The 23,721-nt window shown below is 54.2% G+C and overlaps 1 protein-coding gene across 1 annotated transcript in view; it reads right to left on the reverse strand.

Annotated features, from left to right (window-relative positions):
- Positions 1-6,609: 6,609 nt before the first annotated feature.
- The window catches only part of Sdc3 (syndecan 3), a 39,430-nt gene continuing 22,318 nt past the window's right edge, over positions 6,610-23,721 (reverse strand). Inside the window, exons 2-5 of the mRNA XM_045149129.1 lie at positions 15,416-15,533; positions 13,416-14,038; positions 11,073-11,361; positions 6,610-10,392 (exon numbers count right to left, since the gene is read on the reverse strand). Coding sequence (XP_045005064.1) covers positions 10,226-10,392; positions 11,073-11,361; positions 13,416-14,038; positions 15,416-15,533 — 1,197 coding nt within the window. The 3' untranslated portion in view covers positions 6,610-10,225. The remainder of the gene's footprint in view (positions 10,393-11,072; positions 11,362-13,415; positions 14,039-15,415; positions 15,534-23,721) is intronic.

The raw sequence follows: 23,721 nt of genomic DNA on the forward strand, positions 1-23,721 counted from the left end.
TCTGCTGGGGTGTGTCCTCACTCCACTCCTCACGGTCCCCCGAGAATCACTCCACTTTTGGGTGTGGCGTATATGTGTAATGTGGTGTGGTGTGTGTGTGTAAAGATATGTGTGTGGAGGCCAGAGGAGAACGTTGTTCGTCCACATGTTTCCTAGAGATGTTCTCTCACTGAACTTGGAGCTGCCATTTTCATTCAGACTGGCTGACCAGCAAGCCTCAGTGTTCTCCTGTCTGCTCCCGACAGAACGAGGGTTACAGATGTATGCTGGGATGTGCTCACACCCAGATGTTTCTTTGGGTGCTGGGGACTCAAACTCAAGACAAACCAGGACCTCTCAGGCCCTTGTGCTTGCATGGCAAATGATCTTACCCTTTGAGCCATCTCCCCAGTCCCTTCAGCTTTTTTCTTTATTGAAACAAAAAGAACTCTACTGTGGAGAATTTAAAGTATAAACTTGGGACTGGGCATGGTGGTGCATGCCTTTAATCCCAGCACTCAGGATGGCAAGGTAGGAGGATTACTGTGATCAAGGCCAGCCTGAGACTACGTAGTGAATTCCAGAACAGTCTGGGCTAGAATAAGACCTTACCTTGAACAAACAAACAAACACATACATATTCTCAGGACTAGGGATGTAAGTCATGTGTTTGCCTTGCACGCACAGTCTGGGGTTCCGTCCCAAGCTCCACACAAACTTGGTGTGGTGGTGTAGCCCTATCAGCCTAGACTCAGCTAGTGGAAGCAGGAAGAGCAGAAGTTCAAGGCTACCGTTGGCTACATAGTCAGCTGGAGGCCAGTTGTGATAGATACATGAGACCCTGTCTCAGATTAATTGGTTAATTATAGAGACACTATAGTGCGCCCCCATCTCATTTGCTGTCCCGTCACTCACCGGGCACCGTGGGATTCTGAGGTCCACTGCAGACCTCCTGTCACTTTATCTACAAACGTTTCAGTCTATATTCCCAAGACACAAAGAATCTCCTTCTAATTTACTTTTACTCTCTTTGGGTGTATGTGTATGATGTGTGGATGTGTATGGTGTGTGGGTGTGTATGGGTTTTTTTTTTAATTTTCTGTTCATTTTTATTTATTTATTTGAGAAAGAGGCAGATAGAGAAAGAGAGAGAGAATGGGCACGCCAGAGCCTCCAGCCACTGCAGAAGAACTCCAGACGTGTGCGCCACCTTGTGCATCTGGCTAATGTGGGTCCTGGGGAATCAAGCCTTGAACTGGGGTCCTTAGGTTTCACAGGCAAGCGCTTAACCACTAAGCCATCTCTCCAGCCCATGTATGGGTTTTTGTTATTGGTGGTGGTGTTGTTATTTTTGTTTTTTGAGGTAGAGTCTCACTCTAGCCTAGGCTGACCTGGAATTAGATTCAAGCTGGCCTCCAACTCACAGTGATCCTCCTACCTCAGCCTCCCAAGTGCTGGGATTAAAGGCACGTGCCAGCACCCCCTGGCTCAAAAACTGTATTTTAATAAATATATATGTGCATGTATACATGCATTCTTTACCATTCCATTTTTCCTTTCCTAAAATTAGTTTATTGAGGGCTGGGGACGTAGCTCAGTTGATGGAGTACTTGCCTGGTATCAGGAAGCCCTGAGTTCTTTCCTTAGCCCCATATATTCCCAGCATTTTGAAGGTAAAGGTAGGAGAAGCAGAAGTTCAAGACCATCCTCTACTACATGGAGGGTTTGAGGTCAGACTGAAATACATAAAACCCTATTTCAAAAAAAATTTTTTTCTGGGCATGGTGGTGCACACTTTTAATTCCAGCACTAGAGAGGCAGAGGTAGAAGGATCACTGTGAGTTTGGGGCCAGCATGAGACATCATAGTAAATTCCAGGTTAGCCTGGGCTAGAGAGAGACCCTACCTTGATTTAAAAAAAAAAATGTTTTTTGATTTATTGAAGAAATTGGGTCATATTTCACAGCTTGGTTTTGTTGATAAGGTCAGCATCCTTATCTGTAAAACGAGGGTGATAATTCTGTCCAAGAATGAAACAAAATAGTGTCTGAGAGAGAGAATTGACTATTGGAAAGCAGTGAATGTCATGTGCTGGTGTTTTTGAGTTTCTCAATAACACCCTCTGGCTTCTGTTGTTCTAAATGAGGCTCAGAGATGCTTAGGAGGGGAGGAGTGACAGGTCTCAGGCTTCTCTTGCCTCAGCTTTAATGTCTTGGATTTCTGCTCTGAGAGCCTCAGTTTCTTCATGTGCAAACGCTGGCCACAAGGGCAGAGCCGCCTGGGGTAGGGTGAGCCTGTACCTGTATGTCTCACTCATCCCATTTGCTGACTGTCCCCCCAACTCTGGTTCCTACACTCCCACCACAGGCTCGGCCTCCTTCCTCCCAGAGACAAGAGGAGAGAGACCGGAGGCTCAGGGTCTGGTGGTGAGCAGTCTGGGTCCCCTGGCAGCCCCCAGTCCACCCTCAGCCCAGCAGAGACAGAGTAGGCAGGCGCTGAGTACACTCTGTTCTCAGGATGACTGCTGTGACCTCTCGGGCTTCCAGAAACAATCAGCCATTCTTCCTCCTTCCCCCTCGGGTTTGTTATTAGCTCTGGAGTGAAGAGGTCCACAGGAGAGCCTCAGCTCCTTCCGTTTCCAGCACCCTTTGTCTCCCAAGAGCATGTCCCACATCAGCCTTGGCTCCCATGAGCCCAAGTCATAACCCGCACCAGTGCAGACACAGGTTGTTTGACCCCAACAGGGCTCAGGGTCATTCATTCACTGCATAGGCAGTATGCTGGGCCATTCGGAAAATCACAAGAGCAGAGCAGGCATGGTGATACCTACCTATAATCTCAGCACTGAGGAAGTGAAGGGAGGAGAACTTCAACATGCTCAATGCCAGCCCGGACTACATAGAAAGACCCTGCTTTAGGACTGGAGAGATGGCTTAGTGGTTACGGCACTTGCCTGCAAAGCCAAAGGACCCAGGTTCAATTCCCCAGGACCCATGTATGCCAGATGCACAAGGGGGCGCATACATCTGGAGTTCGTTTGCAATGCCTGGAGGCCCTGGCATGCCCATTCTCTCTCTCTCTCTCTCTCCCTATTTCTCTCTCGCTCAAATAAATAAATAAAAATTAAGTATTTTTAAAAAAAAAAGACCCTATTTTAGGGCTGGAGAGATAGCTTAGGGGTTAAGTGCTTGCCTGTGAAGCCTAAGGACCTCAATTCAAGGCTCGGTTCCCCAGGACCCATGTAAACCAGCTGTACAAGGTGGCACATGTATCTAGAGTTCCTTTGCAGTGGATAGAGGTCCTGACATGCCCATTCTCTCTCTCTCTCTCTCTCTCTCTCTCTCTCTCTCTCTGTCAATCTCAAATAAATAAATAAAAATACACATTTTTTTAAAAAGGCCCTATTTTAGAGGGTATATGATGGAGAATGGAGTTTCAAAGGGGAAATTGGGGGAGGGAGGGCATTACCATGGGATATTGTTTACAATTATGGAAGTTGTTAATAAAAAATAATTAATTAATTTAAAAAGACCCTATTTTTTTTTAATTTTATTTATTTATTTATTTATTTATTTGAGAGAGACAGACACAGAGAGAAAGACAGATACAGGGAGAGAGAGAGAGAATGGGCACGCCAGGGCTTCCAGCCTCTGCAAACGAACTCCAGACGCGTGCGCCCCCTTGTGCATCTGGCTAACGTGGGACCTGGGGAACCGAGCCTCGAACCGGGGTCCTTAGGCTTCACAGGCAAGCGCTTAACCGCTAAGCCATCTCTCCAGCCCAAAAGACCCTATTTTAAATCATCACTGTCATCAATAACAATGATGGCAAGAACTGCCATGACAATAGCCTGGGTTCATCTAACACCTTGTACATGCGTGGCATCACACATCAGGCAGGTATTACTGCCCTGACTTTACAGATGAGACCACAGAGCCCCACAAGTGGAAGCAACTCACTAAGGTCACATAGCTGGTCCATGGCAGAGTTGGGAGCTGGGGAAAGGTCGACGCTGCAGAGATGAATCTAAGCTCTGCTGCTGCTGATGGCCGCAAGGCCTCGCTTCCCATTAGCTACCTTCAGTATAATACAGGATGAGCCCTCACCATAGGCTCCAAGTAGCAGGCTATTCCTGCCCATGTTCATGCAGGGTCCCCGGGGCTCAGGGAGGGATAAAGCACACACGGCTGCAGCTGTTTCGCTCCAACACCCACTTCCTACTCCTCCGAGTTGAGAATTAGTGACTGCCCCTGGCTCAAGTGCAACAGAGAAGGTGATGTGGGTGGAGGAAGAGCACGTGGGGGAGGCAGTGGGCTAAAGGAACTCAGATGTAGGAAAACACTACCTTCCAGAAACTTCCTGGATAAATAGCCCCATGCCCTTGGCTTTGAATCTTGGTAAGTCAACCCTTCACATGTGACCCATTCATGGGAGGAAATTCATGCCTGATACTGAAAACCTAGTTGGAAAACAATAGCTGACAGTGACATAAGCTCTAGAGGGAAGCTGCTACTGTTGCTTGGCTAAATGACTCTTCTATTTTGAGTGTGTTGGCGGGGGGGGGGGGGGGAGGAGGAACACATGTGCCATGGCATATGGCGATCAGAGGACAACCTAGGTGTGTTGATCTTCGCCTTCCACAGCTACTTTTTCTTTTCTTTCTTTCTTTTTTCATGAGGCAGAGCCTTACTCTAACCCAGGCTGACCTAGAATACACTATGTAGTCTCAGGGTGGCCTCGAACTCTCAGCAATCCTCCTACCTCTGCCTCCCGAGTGATGGGATGTGCCACTACATCTGGCTCCACCTTGAGACAGGGTCTTTCCTTGTTTTACCACTGTGAACGCCAGGCGAGCTGGTCCTTAGTCTCCAGAAGGCTCATGGATGCATCCCGTTGCTAAAGGCATGCAAGTATCAGACACATGTGCTATTCATGTCCAGCTTTCGGTGGATTCTGAGGATCCAAACTCGGGTGGTTAGGCTTGCACAGCAAATGCTTCTAACCAATGAGTCATCCCCCAGCTCCCAGGGTCTCTTGCTGAACTTCCAGCTTAGCAATTCTGCTAGACTAGCTAACCAGCAAGACCCAAGGATTCTCCATCTCAGCCTCCTCAGTGCTGGGATCACAGGCACATTCCCTCATGCTCTGAACTTCCACGTGGGTTCCGGAGATCTGAACTCAGGTCCTCGTGCCTGTGTGGCAAGCACTTTACCCACCGAGCCATCTGCCCAGCCCCTGGCCAATTTTCTAGCTGTGTTGACCGAGGCTCCTGGGGACAAGCCATCGGAAGAGTGAAGCCCAGGCCTTGAAGTCCTGTCTCAGAACTGCCAAGCAGTAAGAAGGGTCTTGAGGCAAGTGGAGGTGGCAACTGTGGAGGAAAGATACCCTCCCCCAGACTCAGTGCCGTTACAGTCTGAGACTGGCTATGGTCGACCGCCCTGCTAGACTGTGCTCTGAGAGTCACACTGGGTCTGTCCTGGTGTCTCTTGTCTGCCAGTTCTAAGCACAGGCCAGGTACAGATTGAATGCTAGACAGCCTTAATTGGAAGAAGGGAATAGAGGGAAGGAAGGTGGAGGGCAGGGCTAGATGGTAGCCAATCCACAGGCCTCAGGCTCCCTCCCACCCACCCTGGGACCATCAGGACACCGCTTGTCACGTTTCCAGAAGACATGATTTGTGGGTCATGAAGAAGTTTCCTCAGAGAAGGGCCGGCTATAAAACTGATACCTGTGCCTATGGTCTACGCCCGCCTGGATAGAGAACAGCCCCGTGCATGCCCCCAGAAGGGTACGAATGGTAGCCCAGCACAGCGGGGTTCAGTGAGAGCGGGGAAGGGCTCCAGGAACAATAGAAGAGGGGTGGCCAACCAGGCACCAATCTCCCTGACTCTTGTGCCCACTTGGAAGGGTCCCGTAGAGGTTCTACACTTAGGAGGGACCAAGCCGGACCAAGGGCCTTTCCATCAGCGTGTCAGGTGAGCCAAGCCTCTAAGCCTCTGTCCCCCAGGTCCGTCCTGTTCCCACTCCACCATCAAGAACACCAGGCGAGGGCTCTTCCACGTGAAACCCTCACCTGGCTCTATTTGGGAGACACAATCACCCACATTATGGGTAGGACAGTTGAGGCTCAGAGAGGCTAAGTTGCTCCCCCAGAGCCAGAAGCTGGGAACTGTCACCACATGGATATGAGAGCAAGCCTGCCAGACCCCCAAAGCCATGATCCTCTCACCTCAACCGCTCTGGTGGTGACATCCTGTAAGACTAAGACTGTCTTCATGGACAGAAGCCTGAGTCCAGGCCTGGGGATGAAGCATAGACCTGGCTACCATTGGTTGCATGCTAGTGTGTGTGTGTGTGTGTGTGTGTGTGTGTGTGTGTGCGCGCGCGCGTGTGTGTGTGCACACGCACACGCACACACACACACACACACTCTGACTCACAATCACACCCGGTTCCAAGAGTTTCCCCTATCACTAGCCCACCCAGAGCTTTCACTGCGAAGTTCCCACAAGGAGTGCCTGCCCATGGCCCCTGTGGGGTTTTCCGAAGATGGCTAAGGTCCAAGTGGGGCGCTGCGGGCTGTCTCTCGTGTACAACCCTGCGCTGGTCTCACACACTAACCACAGTGCATCATTTCAGCTTAATTTTATTTCCTCTTATAAATGGGCACAGCACAGGAAATGTTAAAAATAAAAATAAAAACAAAACAAAACAAAACAAACAGAAAACAGAAACGAAAGCAAGCCAAGTCCTTCCCAAGGCGAGGACAGGTGGGCACCCACGGTGGGGTGGGCTGGGCCCTGGTACCTTGGTCCATTGTCTCTCCTCTGCTTCGTAGTTTAAGTTTTGGCCATGAACTCAGGACAGGGTTGGTTAATAAACAGGTTATGGGGAAAGAAAGGGCAGAGAGGGACTGGAGAGGGGTCTGGGAGCTGGGAGGGCTCTGTACAGGAGAGAAGACGCACCAGAGGGGGACACTGTCTTCAGGGGGCTCTCTGGAGCCACACTGTCTACAACAAGTATTTACATGCATTCACCACGCTGGGCCCAAGCGCACGGAGGCACTGGGTGGGCGCCTGAGGGGGGCCCTCGGGTAGTTACCTCTGTATCTGTACAGTGTGGGCTTCTATTTACAGACAGCAGGCTTTGGGAGCAGGTCTTGAGGAATGTCAGGACAGCCAAGACAGTCACTTCTACCCTGGTGGCAAAGCTGACTCCACTCCCTGTGGCTGGGAGCCCCAGGCTGGAGGCCTGATGGGCCACTGTGCCAATCCCAGGAAGTCAGACCCCAGCACCCAAACCCCTGCTGCAGATCTGCCCAGCCAGCCTTGACTGCCATTCACATGCCTCCGGTGATCAAGGAGGACCAGCTTTTCAGGTGAAATCCCCAGTGTGGTCCTCTTGGAGAGACAAAACCTGCCCTCCCCCCGTCCCCCCAGCTCTCTGCCCTAGCCTGCCTTGGGCTCTCTGGGAAGCCTAGGTCTAGAGAGTTCCTAGACACACTGCTCCCTCTCATTTGGCATGCACTGTGCTTCCAGGAAATGCCGGCACCCCAGGACACCCTCCAAGGAGCACTTGGGTGCCTGTGAGCCCCGTTCAGGCAGGCCCTACACGTACCGCACTATTCCCGGGGTAGGGTGGGGGCCCTGCACCCACATTGCACTATAAGAGCTCCAGTTCAGCCTTTCAACAGGGCTCTCTTGAATTGTCCTGCCCCCATCAGGTAAGATCTGGGCTGTTCGGACTGATAAACTGCATGGGCATAACACCTGGGCATTGACCTTAGGGCCAGGTCTCCATGCACAAGACCTTCAGCCTAGTCTCTCAAGTGCTGAGGACACAGAGAAGAGGGGCCAGGGCCAGGAGGCTGAGCCCACACCCCTGAATCCAGAGGCATCTCCACCAAGATGTAAGATGTGGGCTCTAGCCCAATGCAGAAATTGCACCCACGGCTAGGTCAACTGCCCACAAGCCTGTAGCCCCCAGGGGCCTGGCATTCAGAGCACTCTGCCTCTTCCTGGCTGCCTGGTTCCTCAGCCTTGGCCTGCCCAGGCCTTCTCACCAGAGCTCCCGTCCCCAGGACAGCAGCCCACCAGGGTGGAGGGGCTGAGACGCGAGTTTGTCACTGCTCCCCCTGCTAAGCTCATCTGTTTCAGGGAAGACCGCAGCCAAGCTGCCTCCTCCAGGTCTCACAGTCCCAGCATTCCTCCTCCCCACCTCAAAGGCTGGGCCAACTGGCTTTCTTACAAAACTCTGGGCCCTGCCAAGGGAGTCTTAGGGTCTGGAAGACAGAGTTCAGCCGGGAAGTAGGACCCTTGGAGAGGCAGGCTGTGGTGGCTGCCTCCACTACTCAGATGCCACCCCTCGCCCTACCAAGTCTGCTGCTGGGGAGTCTTGAAAAAGGAACAGAAATAAACTGGGTGGGTGCCTGACTTGAACTTGGGTGGTGAGAGGAGGAAGCTGTCAGCCAGTCACAACCTATACCCCACCCGTTTGGTGCAGAGCCCCCCCTCCAAGTACTTCCTTTCCAAAAGGAGAATGATGACCTCAAAATACCTAAGCAATGGCTCCACTTTCAAGGGTAACAGAAAAGGAGGGTGTCTAGAACTGGGGCCCGTGATATCCCCACCCCTTCACTGTTACTTGCTCTTGTCTCTCAAATCTTTGCTCCCAGAGCCTGGGGCATCAGGATGGGCTGCTGGGTTGTGGGTCCATCCAGCCATAGCCAGAACTGCTGAGTTGTCTGGCCAGATGGACAGGCAAGTGTCCACATGGAGGCCCAGGGCAGGGGACACAGAGGGCCTGGGCGGAGGCCCGCCCTCACAGGCACTTTGGAGACTTGTGTCCTGGGAGGCAGAGTCAGCTCCTGGCTCAGAGCAGGAAGGTGAGGCAAGGAGACTAGGATGAGCCCACATGGTCTCTCCCACCCAAGCCTTTGGTCCTGGGAAATCCAAGCTTTGGGCACCAACCCTTCCTCTTCCAGCCTTGGCTGCTGGGGACTCGCCCTGAACCTCCCTCCTTGTGGGATACAGTCAGGGAGAGAAACAGCAGCAGTGAGGCCAGGTCAGTCAGGTATGCAAAAGCCTGGGAAGGTTGAGGCAGTCCCCCGCCCCCCCCCCACACACACACTTATCCCAGGAAGGGCTAGTGCTCACTTGTCCTGGAGAGTGAGATTGTGCATCCATGTGGGAATGTATCTAAGCTGGCTGGGATCTGTGGGAATGTGGCTGGTGTGGGTGTCATGGTGGGAACCGAGTGGAGGAAGGTGACTTTGAGGGACCCAATATGGGCTGATGGACTCCAGCTTGATTCTGCCTTCCCCAGTGACACTGACTGTTGGAGGTGTCGTGTGCAGGGCCAAAGTATGTGTGTGTCAGGGGACAGAGGGAGAAAGAGGGAAGGCTACATGTTCACCACCAGGTGACAATGACTAGTGGCTGGAATGGCAGAAGTGCTAGAAATGTCTCAGCAATGAGTGAAGGGGGGGCGTGACTACGATGATCTCTATTGGCTGGGCACTCAGGACTGGGAATGGTTTTGTCTTGTGTGTGAGTACATGACAAGTGTAGCGGTGGATGATGGTGCCTATGTGGTGTCCCCTCTCAGAAGGGCCACTACAGTGACTACCATAGCTGCCCTGTGCACTGAGGAAGCCCTTTCTCAGGGGGAAAATCCTGAAAAAGGATGACCAAGGGGCATGTACATCAGGCAGGGGAAAGGGGAACAATGATCCCACAACAAGCTCGAGCTGGTGACAAAGGACACCTCCAACCCAGGCAGAGAGAGTTCCTAGGACAGGAGTGTGAGATTGCAGTAGTTGAATGATTTAGGGCACTGGGCATGCCATGTGTCTGTCCTGGAAGCCAGTCTGATGGCCTCTGTAACAGGGAAGGGAAGTCAGCCAGTGCTGTGGGCTGCCTCAGCCTCAACCCTGTCCCTGCTACCACCAGCTAAACAGGAATGTCCCTTCTCCTGTCTGCGGGACACAAGGTCCTGAAGTCCCAGGCTGGTGTTGGGGAGGAGAGTAGAGGGGACAAGAGATGAGCTCATAAGGGCACAGTCTGGGGCAGATGCAGCACCCCTCTTTTTCGGGGATGATCCACGTGGTGACGCTGGCAGCCTGGGCAGGCTTTGAAAGGGAGGGCAGAGAGGAACTTGGGCCAGGGTCAGTCCCAGGCCTGAGCTATGGGGCAGCCGGGGGACTGGGCGGGGCAGTGTTGAGGCTGCAGCAGGCACTGAGGCTCTGCTAGGCATAGAACTCCTCCTGCTTGTCCGGCTTCTGGTACGTGACACTCGCCTGCTTGGGCTCCTCCAGAGTATAGCTGCCCTCGTCCTTCTTCTTCATGCGGTAGATGAGCAGTGTGACCAAGAAGGCAGCGAAGAGGGCGCCCACCACCCCGCCCACAATCACAGCTGCGGACAAAGAGGCAGAGGTCAGGGACCAAAGGCAGTGTGGGGTGAGGGGGGGTCTGAAACTTGGGTCAGTAATGACACTGGCTACCATTGCCCTGCTGTACCCAGCCCCATTCCAAGGGCTCAACGCATCCTACCAGCTCTAAAGGGGAGGCAGGTGCAGTGTGGCTATACCAATGGCAAACATCAAGCACCGTGAGATGCTGCTAGCTTACAACTGCCAGGAAGGAAAAAGAAGCTCGGCCCATCACAACCAGGAACGCCACCGTGCAGCTCTCTCAAGGAAATGGGAGCCTAGACAGGTGGCTTGCTCCTCAGGGAAGTCAAGACTGGATGGACTCTGAGTCCAAGCAAGGGCAGGTTCTTGGGGCTTGGAATTAAGGCTAGGAAAATGTGAAACCAAAGGATGGGTCAGAAATCAGCACTAGGGAATGAAGTCCCACAAGGTCAGCCAAGGTGACCCCAGAAAGCAAGGATCAAAAGTGAGAGTCCAAAGACAAGGACAGAGGGCATTGAGGAAAGTACCAGAGATTGAGAGGAAGTCAGGGTCTGACTGGGGAGGATAAGGTCAGGGGAGGAGTGAAGCATGAATCCTGGGGCAGAGTCCCCACTCTCCCTTCTGTCTGGCTCCCAAGAACCCCTTCTGCACCCTCCTTCCAAGGCCCAGAGCCCAGCCTCACCTACGAGCACCTCCTTCCGCTCCAGGATGCTTTTCTGAGGAAGCTGGGCAGCCGAGCTGCCTGAGTCGATGGCATTGTCCAGGAGGCCAGGGCCTGGGCGGGCGCCCTTGGGCAGTGTCCCAGGGGGAGGCGAGGGCTTGGCAGCGGGTCCTCCCACAGCCACCACTTCATTGGCTGTGTCTGGCTGTGTAGTTTCTTCTGGCAGCTCAAAGTCCCCGCTGGGCCCCCCACTCACGGGTACCTCTGGTTCATCCTGGGTCGTGGTCAGGAAGGATTCTGGAGTCGGGGTCTGTAGAGAGGGTGGTGTGAACCCAGAGGTCAAGACCAAGCATCCCCAGGGAGCCCACACCACTCCTTCACCCAGCGGGGCTAGTGCACATCATGTTTAGCCCACAGAGTGCAGTGTATGCTATCATCCCCACAAAGGAGGTACTGCCCCCGCCCCCCACAACTGACAGAGTGGGAAATAAGCCCAGAGAGACTAAAGGACTTGCTCAAAGACACATGGCTAATACGTGGCAGAAGCAGAACTAAAATCCAGATCCTTCCAACTCCAGAGCCTGTGTTTCTAATCACTACAACACCGCCTCTATTCTCAGTCTGGCCACACACATCCTGTCCTCATCCTGTTCCCATGACTTCCCCTCCAGCTGCCTTAGGACAATCCTTGAGAGAGTCCTGTCCAGAGGCTCCTTGGGGGTCGGCTGGGTGCAGCTATTGTGTCTTGGAGTCTGTCTCTGTCCCTGGGTCTGAGGCAGGGACATGGTTCCCTTTGCCTGGAGGCCAGTTCAAGAGCAAAACCAACAAAGCGTGAGCTGGACTCCTTGGAACCAGCCCAGGGACGAGCTGTTGCCTCCCACCACACAGAGGCGGAGCCCACAGGGAAGATGAGGCTCAACAGGGCTGTGGGAGCTGTCGGGCAGGGCACTGACAGGGACTGCAAGGTCTGAGGGTAGCTCCTCAGCTCCAGGGCCCCTGTGAGGTTAACAGCAGGGGTTTGAGTACCCCTCCAGAGTCACCCCATCCCCTTCTAGCCCAATGCACACACATGGTTTTCTGAAACGGGTCTCAGGTATCCCAGGCTGGCCTTGAACTCACTATGTGGCCAGGGATGTCCTTGAACTCCTTATCCTCCTGCCTCCACCTTCCAAGTGTTAATATTACAGGCATGTATACCACCATGCCTAGCTTCGAGTGCACACACAGGGGCCAGGCTACAGCCACCTGATGCCTGTCCCTCCCCTGCAGCCCCTCTCCTTGTCCCTCCTTCTTTCCCACCCCCCACCCCACATATACAACCTGGCCCTGAAGAGTGCCCAGCCTGGGGTTCCAATCCTGATTCCATTACTGGCTGTGAAGCCTGGAAAAGTGGTTCCTCTCTCTGCTCCTGAGGTGGTTACCTCATCTGCAAAAGGAGGTGATCACAGTGCCCCCAATGGGCAGAGGTATGGGGGCTGGCAGAGATGTACAGGAGAGTAACCCTAAAGCCTGGTGGCAGGGTGCTTCCCCAGGGAGCTCCAGACTCTTCCACTGCAATACCCTCAGGACAATGGCGACAGCAGCTATGATGATGAGGCTAAGACCAATAGCCGAACATCACTTTGTTTACTATGTCAGACATTGTTCTACGTACTGTAGATGTGCCTGGAAATGTCATTCCCATGATAAGCTCCTTGTCTCTCCCTCTGAGACAAGGTTTAACTCTGTAGCCTAGGCTGGCTTGGAACTCACTCTGTGTGTGTGTGTGTGTGTGTGTGTGTGTATGTGTGTGTGTGTGTGTGTGTGTGAGTACAGGGATCTGTCCCTGTGTCTGGGGCAGAGACATGGTTCCCTTTGCCTGGAGGCCAATATATATATATATATTGCTCAGGCTGGTCTGAACTTATGACAATCTTCCTGCCTCACGCTCCTGAATGCTGGGACTATAGGTATGAGTCCCCACCCCGATTTCCTCCTGTTTTTGTTTTTTTTTCACAGATAAGGAAATGGAGGTATAAAAAGGACCCCATAACCAAAGCTCACAAAACTCAAAAAGTGGTGGCAGATGGTGCAAACCCAAGCTGCCAAACATCCCGAGTCTTCTCTTGACCAGAACCCATGGCCTTCCTCATTGCCTATGTCCACCCACTTTCCTCCCCATCAATGGCTTGCCCCAGTAGCAGATCCAATCCGCCTACCCTGGTTCTGTGACCCCTCTCCCACCCCCACATAGTGACTCACCCAGCCTTGGACCTCCAGCACACACCCTCCAGCCTGGCATCCCTGGCAGGTTCCTCCTAGCCTTCACCTCACCCACCTCCGTGCTCTCTGCACTCATGCCCTGGCCTCTCCCGGCATCTTTACCTGAGCCACCTCCGTGGGCCCGGGGGCAGTGGTCCCCAGTGGCAGAGTACTCCTCTCTGGAACCTCTGGCTCCTGGGTGGTGGCTGGCTGAGGAAGGGCTCTTGGCCGCGAGGTAGCTGTGTTGACCAGCCTAGGTGTCGGAACCTCCGTGTCCAAGGCAGCCACAGTGGTGGGTGGTGAGGATGCCGCCGGGGTGGTAGCCCGGGCTGTGGCAGCCGTGGTCAGCGGAAGAGGCAGTAGTCTCCGTATGCCAGTGGTCCTTACGACGGCGGTGGTGGCCGTGGCGGGGGGTGCTGCAGGGGTGCTAGGCTCAGTGGTGGCTGCTATGGCAGGGGCTGTGGCCACGGTTGGGGCCCCTGTGGTGGTGGCTGCGGTGGTGGCTACGGTGGTAGAGACGGTGGTGGCTCCCTGGCTGGGCTCTTCCAGGACCTCTGTCACCTCTGTGACCAATGGGGGACTGGTGACGGGTTCTGGGCTAGGGTGTTCAGAGGGGAGCTCTTCAAATGGGGTGCCAACGGGCTGGATATCCGTGGTGGGCAATACAGCGGGTGTAGTCGGTGTAGCCAGGGCCACATCGGGGACAAATCGCATGGCTGTCTCGAGACCTGACTCCTGTTCGAAGTCTGGGTGGGGAAGGAAGGAGAGTAATGGGGAGTCCATGGTGACCCAATCTCCAGACAAACAAATTACCCATCCTTATGTTCAATTTCCCCCAAAAAAACAGGGGAAAGGAGAAAGGTTATGCAGGCTCGCAGCTGGCTGGCATTCCCCAGTGGCCCCCTCCTGGCCAAAATCCTTCAGGAGCCATCATTTCCAGAAGCCTGCCTCTGGCTCCCTCAGCCCACCTTGCCACAGCTTCTGCCAGGCTGTGTCCTGGAAGCAGCAGCTTAAGGAAATTCCACGTGGAATTACAAGGCAGTCGAGGCCTGGCGTCCTGGGACGGGTCAGACCCAAGCACACACACAGCACGAGTTCAAGGGAGTGGAGCCTCCGAGCCCCGCACCCCCAAAGGCACGGGCAGAGCCTGCCTAGAGAGGAAGGAGCCTTCCCACAGGGCACTGCCCTGTGTGACTGACTTAGAGCAGGATAAGAGAAGGAGCCTGGAAGGGAAACAATGAGAGGGAGAGGAGGAAGGACAGAGGCCAGGGAGGGTTACAGAGCAGGAGGTTTGGAAGCAGGTATGTGACAGTTTAGGGCTTCTCCCCAGAACAGCCACAAAGAAGCCTAACTGCGCAGCTGGAGAGGGCTGCGGCTGGGGGCTGCAGCGGCCTGTCTGGAGCACGTGGCCTGCTTCACCACACACGCATCCCCTCACTGGACCTATCTCAGCTCCCATCTCCAGAGCTCCTTCTCCGTGACGGAGTGACTTCCTGTCCCCATCCTCCAGGGCCTCCAAGAGCAAGGCAGCACCCTGGACAGATAGGAACCCGGGGGCTCCAAGAGTTACAGGCCGAAGGAAACATGGCTGTCCAGAAGCAACGTTGGGAAGGAGCTGCTGAAACTCACCCTGCCCTGCCTGACCCACAGCTGGCTGGCCTTCCCCGGCAACCCTAACCCTGGCCCCTGAAGCCCTTCTACCTGCCCTTAGCCACCGCTGATTGGACAGAAGGAGACCACTTGATCCAGGCTGCACCAATCAAATCGTCCTTGCTGAGGTCTTGCCATGTCTCACCCCCTCCCAGAGGTGGCAGCTGAATGCCTCCATGTGGCTGGTGCAGTGTTGGGAACTCTGGGTTGCTGAGGGGCTCCGATGGTTCCTGGCCACGGGCCAGAGGGCAAGGACACAGGGCTGGGATAGATCCAGACAGCTCACACAGAGATATGCAAGGGCAGGAACTCCTGAGGCTCTGGAGTCATCTGCAGCCTGGTCCTTCCCAGAAAAATGTCAGTCCCTTCTCCTTGGCGGCCACCAAGGTGACCCTGCCTGACCTCCACACAGTAGCAAGACTCACTCAAGCATCCCAAGTGGGCTCTTGGAGCGGTGCTGGGGAGGTACTTACAGCCTGAGCCCGACCCCGAGAAGAGATCATCCAACTCGTCGTCAGGAAAGGAGTCGTCATCTCCGGAGCCCTCCAGATCCACAGGCCTCTCGAAGTTCTCGCTGCGCCAGCGCTGGGCCTGGCAGGGCAGAGACACACACATAGGATTTGGTTGGCACCGGAGGCAATGGCCTTGATGGAGCAATGGCAGATATGTTCCTGGGCAGAGTAACACCTACATTTGATAGAGGGCTGGGTGGGTGGCCAGGGTGGCAAGTCCTTTTTCTCCTACCTGCCAACTGCCACTGGGGGCCTCTGGCTGTTCTGGACCCCAGTTGGAACCCCAAAACAGAAGATGGGTTTAGATCCTGCCAGTATCGAATTTATGTCTGGGCTCTGTTGTTCACTAATGGGGCAAGGTATTGTATGCCTTCGTGCCTCGGCTTACACATCTGGGAAGTGGGCAGAAAGCGCCTGCTTCGCGGAGCTCAGTGTCTCACACGAAGGGCTGAGCATGTCCTGGCAGGCAGCAGAGATCACTGTCACCTCTAATGCGACCAGCATCCAGAGACAAGGCCCCACGGAGTTCTCAAGATGGGGGGGGGTGAGCCTCTCCCAGGCTATAAGGAGAACATCAAGGCTCAACTGCTCCAGAGGGAAAGGATGAGGTCAGGCCTCTGCTCAGGACCCAAGTAGCACTCTAGATTCCCAAGGCAGGGAACTAGAGAGACATGGGTGCTAGGGAAGGAAGGGAGAGTTTACCATGCTACACCAGCCCCAGCCCAGGGTCTTCCCCAGACAGCTCGTCAGCTCCTGCCCTCCCAACCCCACGGTATCTCAAGACCCAATACCAACTTCCGGGGCTCAGCAGGATTGAGGAGCTTTTCCAAGGGACCAGCTCACCAGACCTAAGTAGTTTCCAGAGTCAGAAGCCCAGAAACAGGGGCTCCTGGCTTCCACTATGCCCAAATCCATGGCTACCCTGCACTTGAAGTCAGCACTGGGGATCTCGGAGGCATGTGGCCTTGCTCTGTGGCCCTACACAGACAGTCCCCACCTCTAGAACTTTCCGGGGGAAACGAGGTGAGTTCCTGGTGCTGGAATTTAACACACACCACATTTGGGTCTTGCAGTTGAACTCCAGAAAGGCATCTCAGGTTCAGCAAATAAAACAGGCAAAGGCTCTGAGACGGGAAAGGGAAGCTTGGACTGGTCCTGCTGCCAGTGCCGCCTTACCCAGTACCCACCCACGAAGGAAGGAGGCTGTGCACACCCTCTATGAACGAGATTCTTTTGTATTTTTTAAAAATTTTAAAAAGATTTATTTTTACTTTATTTATTTATCAGAGACACAGAGAGAGAGCAAGAGAGAGAATGGGTGTGCCAGGACCACTAGCCACTGAAAATGAACCTCAGATGTATGTGCCACCTTGTACATCTGACTTACGTGGATCCTGGAAAATCGAATCTGGATCCCTAGGCTTCACAGGCAAGCACCTTAACTGCTAAGCCATCTCTCCAGCCTGAGATTCCTTTTTAAAAATTTATTTAGTTGAGAGAGACAGAGAGAGAGAGAGAGAGAATGGGTGTGCCAGGCCCTCCAGCCACTGCAAATGAACTCCAGATACATGTGCCACCTTGTGTTTCTGGCTTTACATGGAAACTGAGGAATTGAGTCTGAGTCCTTTGGCATTGCTGGCAAATGCCTTAACCATCTCTCCAGCCCTGAACGAGATTCTTGATGAAGGCAATGCCTACCTGTCTAGCAGGGTGCCCAGCACCCAGTAAATTTCAAGGGATATTTAAGAATGGCATTGGAATTAGGAGGCAGAAATAGTTCATGGGTCAGGGAAGGGGCCAGGGCACCTGGAGACAAGGTGGAAAGGTGGATGAACCTATCTGATGGCTTTCAGCACCTGGACACTGAATTTCTCTTGGAAAGCAGACATTTTTTAATGTTGATTGCTCATCAGAAATTTTTATGTATATGTGTGCATGTGTGTGTGTGAATGTTCACATGTATATAAACACACATATGTGTGCATGAGTGTATGTGTGTGGAGGACAGAGATTGATGTCACGTGTTTCCCTCTGTCATTGTCCACCTTATTTAGTAAAACGGAATCTCTTAAACCCAGAGCTTACCAATTCAGCTGGTCTAGCTAGCTAGCTTGCTAAAGGGGTCCCTTACTTCTTGCCTTTGGAGCTCTGGGATTACAGGTGGACAGCCACACGCACCCTACATTTATGTGGGTTCTGGGGATCTGAACCCCAGTCCCCATGCTTGCACAGCACTTTAGCAATTGAGCCATCTCCCCAGTCAGCACATCAGAAGAAAACTGCCCGCTAGACCTCACACAGTACCTGGACATCTGCACCGTGGCTGTCAGTGGGACCATGGGAGGCGTTTGAACAGGAGAGGGACTAGACTGACTGCACTTTGCGCTCAGCCTCTTATGCTCCAGCCACACATGCGCTCTTCTGGGATTCACACAGGGCCAGAGAGGATCTGAATCCTGGCTCCCTGCCCCCAGCCACAAGCACCTGCTCCAAAGCCCTGGCCAACCCAACCAGGGCAGAGAGCCAGGAAGATACCCCACACAGAACAGTGCACACACACACACACACACACACACACATACACACACACGTCTGGAAGTAATGAATTAATCAGTATTTACTTTCTACCAGTGAGTCATGGAGTGGAACAATTAGTGTAATTGCTCCCATGACTAATTACTGGGTCTTCCTCCTTTTTTTGACATCCCAGGAGCTCAGAGCAGCCGCTGTCCAGCTTTCACCAGCTCCCATCTCTGCCCAGAAGAACACGCCCATCTCCCCCCCCCAAGGACCAGGACCACAGGAGCCTCCATAGCTGGAGTTCCTGACACAAGTTAGAGTCCCTTGGGACTTCAGCTTCTGTCCCTTCAGTTGTTCAGCAAGCAGCCTGAAGTCACAGGAGGACAGGGACTGAGCTGGGACCTCTGAGCTTGTCCACTTCCAGGCAAGCCGGGGAGGAGGCACCATAAGAATGCCACGGCTTCTGGGACTCGGGAACAGCAGGGAACAGGAGAGCCAAATGGGAAGTCCTCGAGATTCCTCGGTGACCAGCACCACATTCCAGCCCCCCCCCACGTGACACCCTGCTTCAGAAAGGCCTGCACCATCCCAGAGACACCCCTAAAGCCACAGAGTCTCTGGATATGACACAACCAGAGACACAGAAAGCAGACACACCAACACACACTCACCTACAGGCCACTGCAGAAGGCAGACTGAGTGTGTGCCTTTGGGGGCGCAAGCACTCGAGGAGAAGTGGGGAGCTCTGTGCAGCTCTGAGCTCATTGCCAAGCATCTAGCCTCCCGTGAACCCATCAGCCTCCACTCAGGTAGCTCTCACCTAGATACTATTCATCCCAGCTCAGTAGCCATTGACATGACAACGGTAACCATGACGACCATCTCCTCCATGCTAAGGACCAGGAGCTGCAGCTCCCCACAGAGCTGGGGGGGGGGGTGGAAGAAAGAGAGAGAGAGAGATGGTAGAGGATCACGGATGGCAAGAGAGCGGGAGGGGGCAGGGGCAGAGAGGCAGAAGAAGCGGGGGGGTGGGGGACAGGGCTCCGGGAGAATGCGAAGTAGGGGAGAATTCTCACATCTCAATTTAGCTGTGCTGATTAGAGGGAGCTGGTGAGAGGTGGCCTCAGAGACCTCCAAACCTGCCACCAAGGAAGCATTCTTCCCCAGCATGGGTAGCCCCCAGATGGCGGGACAGTGGTCAATAACCCACTGGAGGTCACCCTGGGGGGCTCGGATGCCTGGTACCTGGCGGGGTCTCAGCACAGCATGTGCAGGAATGCTAACGGGGCTGGCAGCTCAGCTCCCAAGGGATGGGAGGGATGAGTGTGCGCAAGTGTGCACACGCACGCGCGCGCACACACACACACATACACACACACACAGCCTGGAAGGCAGCAGGGAAAGCCTCAGAAGTCACACCATGAGGACAAGAGTGACAAACAGCTCTTCACCCCTAAACGACCTCCACATTTGCATAATTTCATGCATAATGAGCATTAATTGTCCTTGTGGCTCTCTCAAAGAATGGAGCCCAAGTGCCCTGGACGCTGCTGGCCTCTACCCGACCCTCACTGCTGCCCTCCATGGAGGCAGACCACAGCCTCCGATGCCCTAGCAACTGCAGGCACCACAGCCCAGCATGCACGCAGCAACTGAGAGACGACTTAGCAGTATGGCCCGGCTTCCCCATGCATGTACTGCCCAGGCCAGCAAGCACAGACACGTGCACAGACACATGCCCATGCACACCCACATATACATCCCAGCAGACACAAATATGCACACACACGCCCATGCCCCAGCAGACGTATACACTCCTGCACACGCACCTATGCATACAACACCCATGCCCCAATGGACACGCACTGTCATATACACAGCCATGCACACACACCCCAGCAGAACATGCCCACGCATACACACCCCTATGCATAAACACACACAAGCCTGTGCACACCAGCAGGCACATGGGATCAGCAGACACATACACTCCCCACACAAGAGTAGCATCGGCCAAACCCAACACACCCACTAGAGCTTATTGGTAATGTGGCCTAACACAGGCCAGTACATACTTGTGCATCCAGCACACACTGACTGCACACACCCCTAGTGTGCTCATGGACACATAGCACCCCCACCGCCCCCCTTCACCCCAAAGCTCCCCCCACCCCACCTCAGTAGACCCATGCTCACGTCCCTGCCTCACGCACAGCACAGTCCCATGCTACATGACTGCCCTACATGTTGTAATGCCTGCTTTACACAGACACAAACCTCACAACTTGAATGTGACCCCTTCTCCTGCTTACACCCCACACCCACCGCACCCAGGCCCAGTATGCCTTTAAGGCAGAACCCAACCTTCTCCCTGCCACCGCCAACCTGGGAACTTCCTCCGTGACGTGGCTGAAGTCTGAGCATCACAATTCCCAGGGGTTACCATGCGGAGGCTGGCCTGCAACCGAATGTGAGCCCTACCTCAGGACCTGACCCCTCACTCTGAGTACTCCTGGCCACGCAGAGCCCAGAGCTCTGATGCCTGTGCCCACAGCCCAACTCACTCTCTGCTGTCAGAGGCTCACACCATCCCAGCGCTCAGCACCCACCTGAGTTCTCAGCCCCCTCCACCTGCCCCACACGCTCGGCCCCATGACTGCACCAGCATTTGTCCTCACCATAGCCACCCCAAGACCCCTCCACATGCACAGTCTCACGCAGCCCTTCCCTCCTGGGCATGCACAAAAGCACACTTAAGATCTCAGATGAGACACACACCCTCACCAACAAGCCGACACCTGGCCACCGCTCATCCAGTCTCTTGTTACTGGCCATGTGGAAGTGACCCTCTGCTTCGCCCCACAAAGGGGCCTTAAGTCCCCACCTGGAGGGAACCAGACCCCACAGCAAGCAGCAGCACCCCCACCCCAGCCACCTGCCTGCCAGCGCCTCTCCACAGCTGGGGGCTCCTCTCCTAAGCTGCCACATCAGCCCAGATCCCCCACCAAGGCCTGGCTGGGTAAGGCCTCATGTCAAATATGTTCCCCCCACTCCAAGGCTACTGATGGAAGAATGTGTTCAGGAAAACCAGGACACCTCCCTCACCTAGCCCCCATTCAATAATTTAAAATTTTTTTATTTATGTATTTGAAAGAGAGAAAGAGGCAGAGAGAAAGAGATAAAGAATGGGCTCTCCAGGACCCTTGGCTCCTTCAAACAGACTCCAGACGCATGCACCACCCTGTGCATCTGGCTTACATGGGTCCTGGGAAATCAAACCTGGGTCCTCAGGCTTTGCTGGCAAGTGCCTTAACCACTGAGCCATCGCTCCAGCTCACCTAGCCCCATTTAGATCACCTAAGAAGTGTGGGGTGTCTTTTACATAGCAGTTATGTTAGTGACTCTACTACTATCTAGTTGAAGACTCAACCTACGCTGTCAATGCCCAGAGAGGTTGAGTGGCATTGCCAAGGCCACACAGCAGGGGAGAACGGAGAGAGAGTGACGGGGGGGGGGGAGGGAAGGGAGGGAGACTGGACAAGGGGAGAGAAAGGGTGAGATGCAGAAACAGACAGATACACGAATTAGGTCAGCTGGCAGGAGGCCAACAGCCGGGCACTCAGGCCTGCTAATCATGCTGCAAAAGCTAGAGCAGAATCAAGTGTAATTAGTTCTGCCCCAGCTTCCTCCCCTAATTAGCCAGACTCATCTCCACTGTCCTGGTGCCTGGAGGTGATGTGAGCCACAGGGCTGGGAGCCCAGCTTTAGGTCCAGACAGCCTTGGGTTCAGTCCCAGCTCTACTTCCTTGCTGGGTGACCTTGGGCAAGTTGCTTTACCTCTCTGAACCTATGTTTGGTTAAATGGGTGTGATAACTTCATAGAACTGATGTGAGAACAGATGAGATGGTGTGGCAGAAGCTATTGCTGGGTAATCTCTGGTTGGCGTTCCCATGGCACACAATTCCCATGCCAGGCCTCAACATTAAGACTAAACTAAGCTTGAGAGAGCACTGTGTCCAGTTGCCTCTCTCAGCAGGTATGAAAACCAAAGCAGAATGGGAAGGCCTCAGCAACCCCACCCAGCAAAGAGGGGTGAGTGGTGGGATTAGCCCAGCAAGCAGCGACCAGAGAGGGAAAGCGGTTTGTCCAAATGCACACAGCAAGGATGGCTGGCTAACTGGCTCCCAGAGCAGGCTTAGCAAAGAAGGGGGTCTCAGAGGAGCCCCAGGGTCCCTGCCGGCTCCGTCCCCAAAAGGCCCTTAGTCCTGTGAGAACTCAGTGGCCCTCACGCTCACCAGCTCCACCAGGGAGACCCAGTGCATCGCAGCAGGAATGTGTGACGGGGCCAGGCTCCAGACAGCAGGACAGCCAGGGGACCACACAATGACCACGGGCCAGGACTGGGGAATGCCTTAGTCTCCACCCCCTCTGGGCGACAGATGCCCTGGCTGGGAACCCCACACTCACTGGCTCAGAGATTGGGGGACAGTGGAATGCACCTGCCAGGCAGGGCTCAGAGCCACCTGTAGCAGCTGGGAGGGAGAGAGAGGCCAGCAGAGGCTCAGCTGCCCTGGATCCTCCCGCTCATCAAAGCTCAGGCTTGGGGTGACAGTGGCCAGCCCTCCCTCCAGCCACCAGCTTCCCACTTGCATCCCCCAGCCTTCCCCCCCACCCCACCTCATCCACAAAGCAGAGCGGAGCACCTGTAGTGCCCAGCCAGCGGCTCTGCACAGGGCTTCCTGGCAGCAGACTCCACGTCCCCGTTGTCCCCATCAACAGAAGCCCTCCTCCGTCACCTTCACCTGCACTGTCCATCCCAGCCACCCGCACAGCATCACCAGCAAGGCCCCTCCCATCACACTGCTCACGGACTCCCAGTCTGAGTCAGTACCAAGGAGCAGGAGCGCCCACCGAGGTGGCAGCCCCCAGCCATCTTCCCTGCACTCCTCCCTCGTGACACGCTACCTCATAGGACTCCAGGCCCACAGGCCCCATTTACAGATGAGGACACTGAGGCTGCTGGGCCACCAGTGTGACCCAGCAGGGCTTGAACCCTGGCTGAACCCTGCGCCTAGGGAACTCCTAAGCCCCTAAGAATGCACACAGCACACCCGAGTTGTGGCACAACTCGTGTCCCTGGGCATTTTGTTGGGGAGAGATACATACATGTGGAGGCCAGAGGTTGACATCAGGTGTCCTTTTCCATTGTTCTCCACCTTATTTTTTCAAATATTTTTTATTGCCGGACATGGTGGCGCACGCCTTTAATCCCAGCACTGGAGAGGTGGAGGTAGGACGATCGCCGTGAGTTCAAGGCCACCCTGAGACTACACAGTGAATTCCAGGTCAGCCTGAGCTAGAGTGAGACCCTACCTCAAAAAATCAAAAAGTATATTTTATTTATTTATTTGTGAACAGAGAAAGATGGAGACAGAGTGAGTGAATATGGGCACACCAGGGTCTCCAGCCACTGCAAACAAACTCCAGATGCATGGGCCACTTTGTGCATCTGACTTTATGTATGTACTGGGGAATCAAACCCAAACCGGAAGGCTTTACAAGCAAGTGCAATCTTTCCAGGCCTCCATCTTATTTTGTTGTTGTTGTTGTTACAAGGTAAAGTCTCACTCTAGCCCAGGCTAAGACCTGACATTCGTTCTGTGGTCTCAGGCTGGTCTCAAACTCACAGTGATCCTCCTACCTCTGCCTCCTAATGCTGGGATTAAAGGCATGTACCACCACGCCC

The sequence above is a fragment of the Jaculus jaculus genome, chromosome 5 (assembly GCF_020740685.1).
Source record: "Jaculus jaculus isolate mJacJac1 chromosome 5, mJacJac1.mat.Y.cur, whole genome shotgun sequence".
Lineage (NCBI taxonomy): Eukaryota > Metazoa > Chordata > Mammalia > Rodentia > Dipodidae > Jaculus > Jaculus jaculus.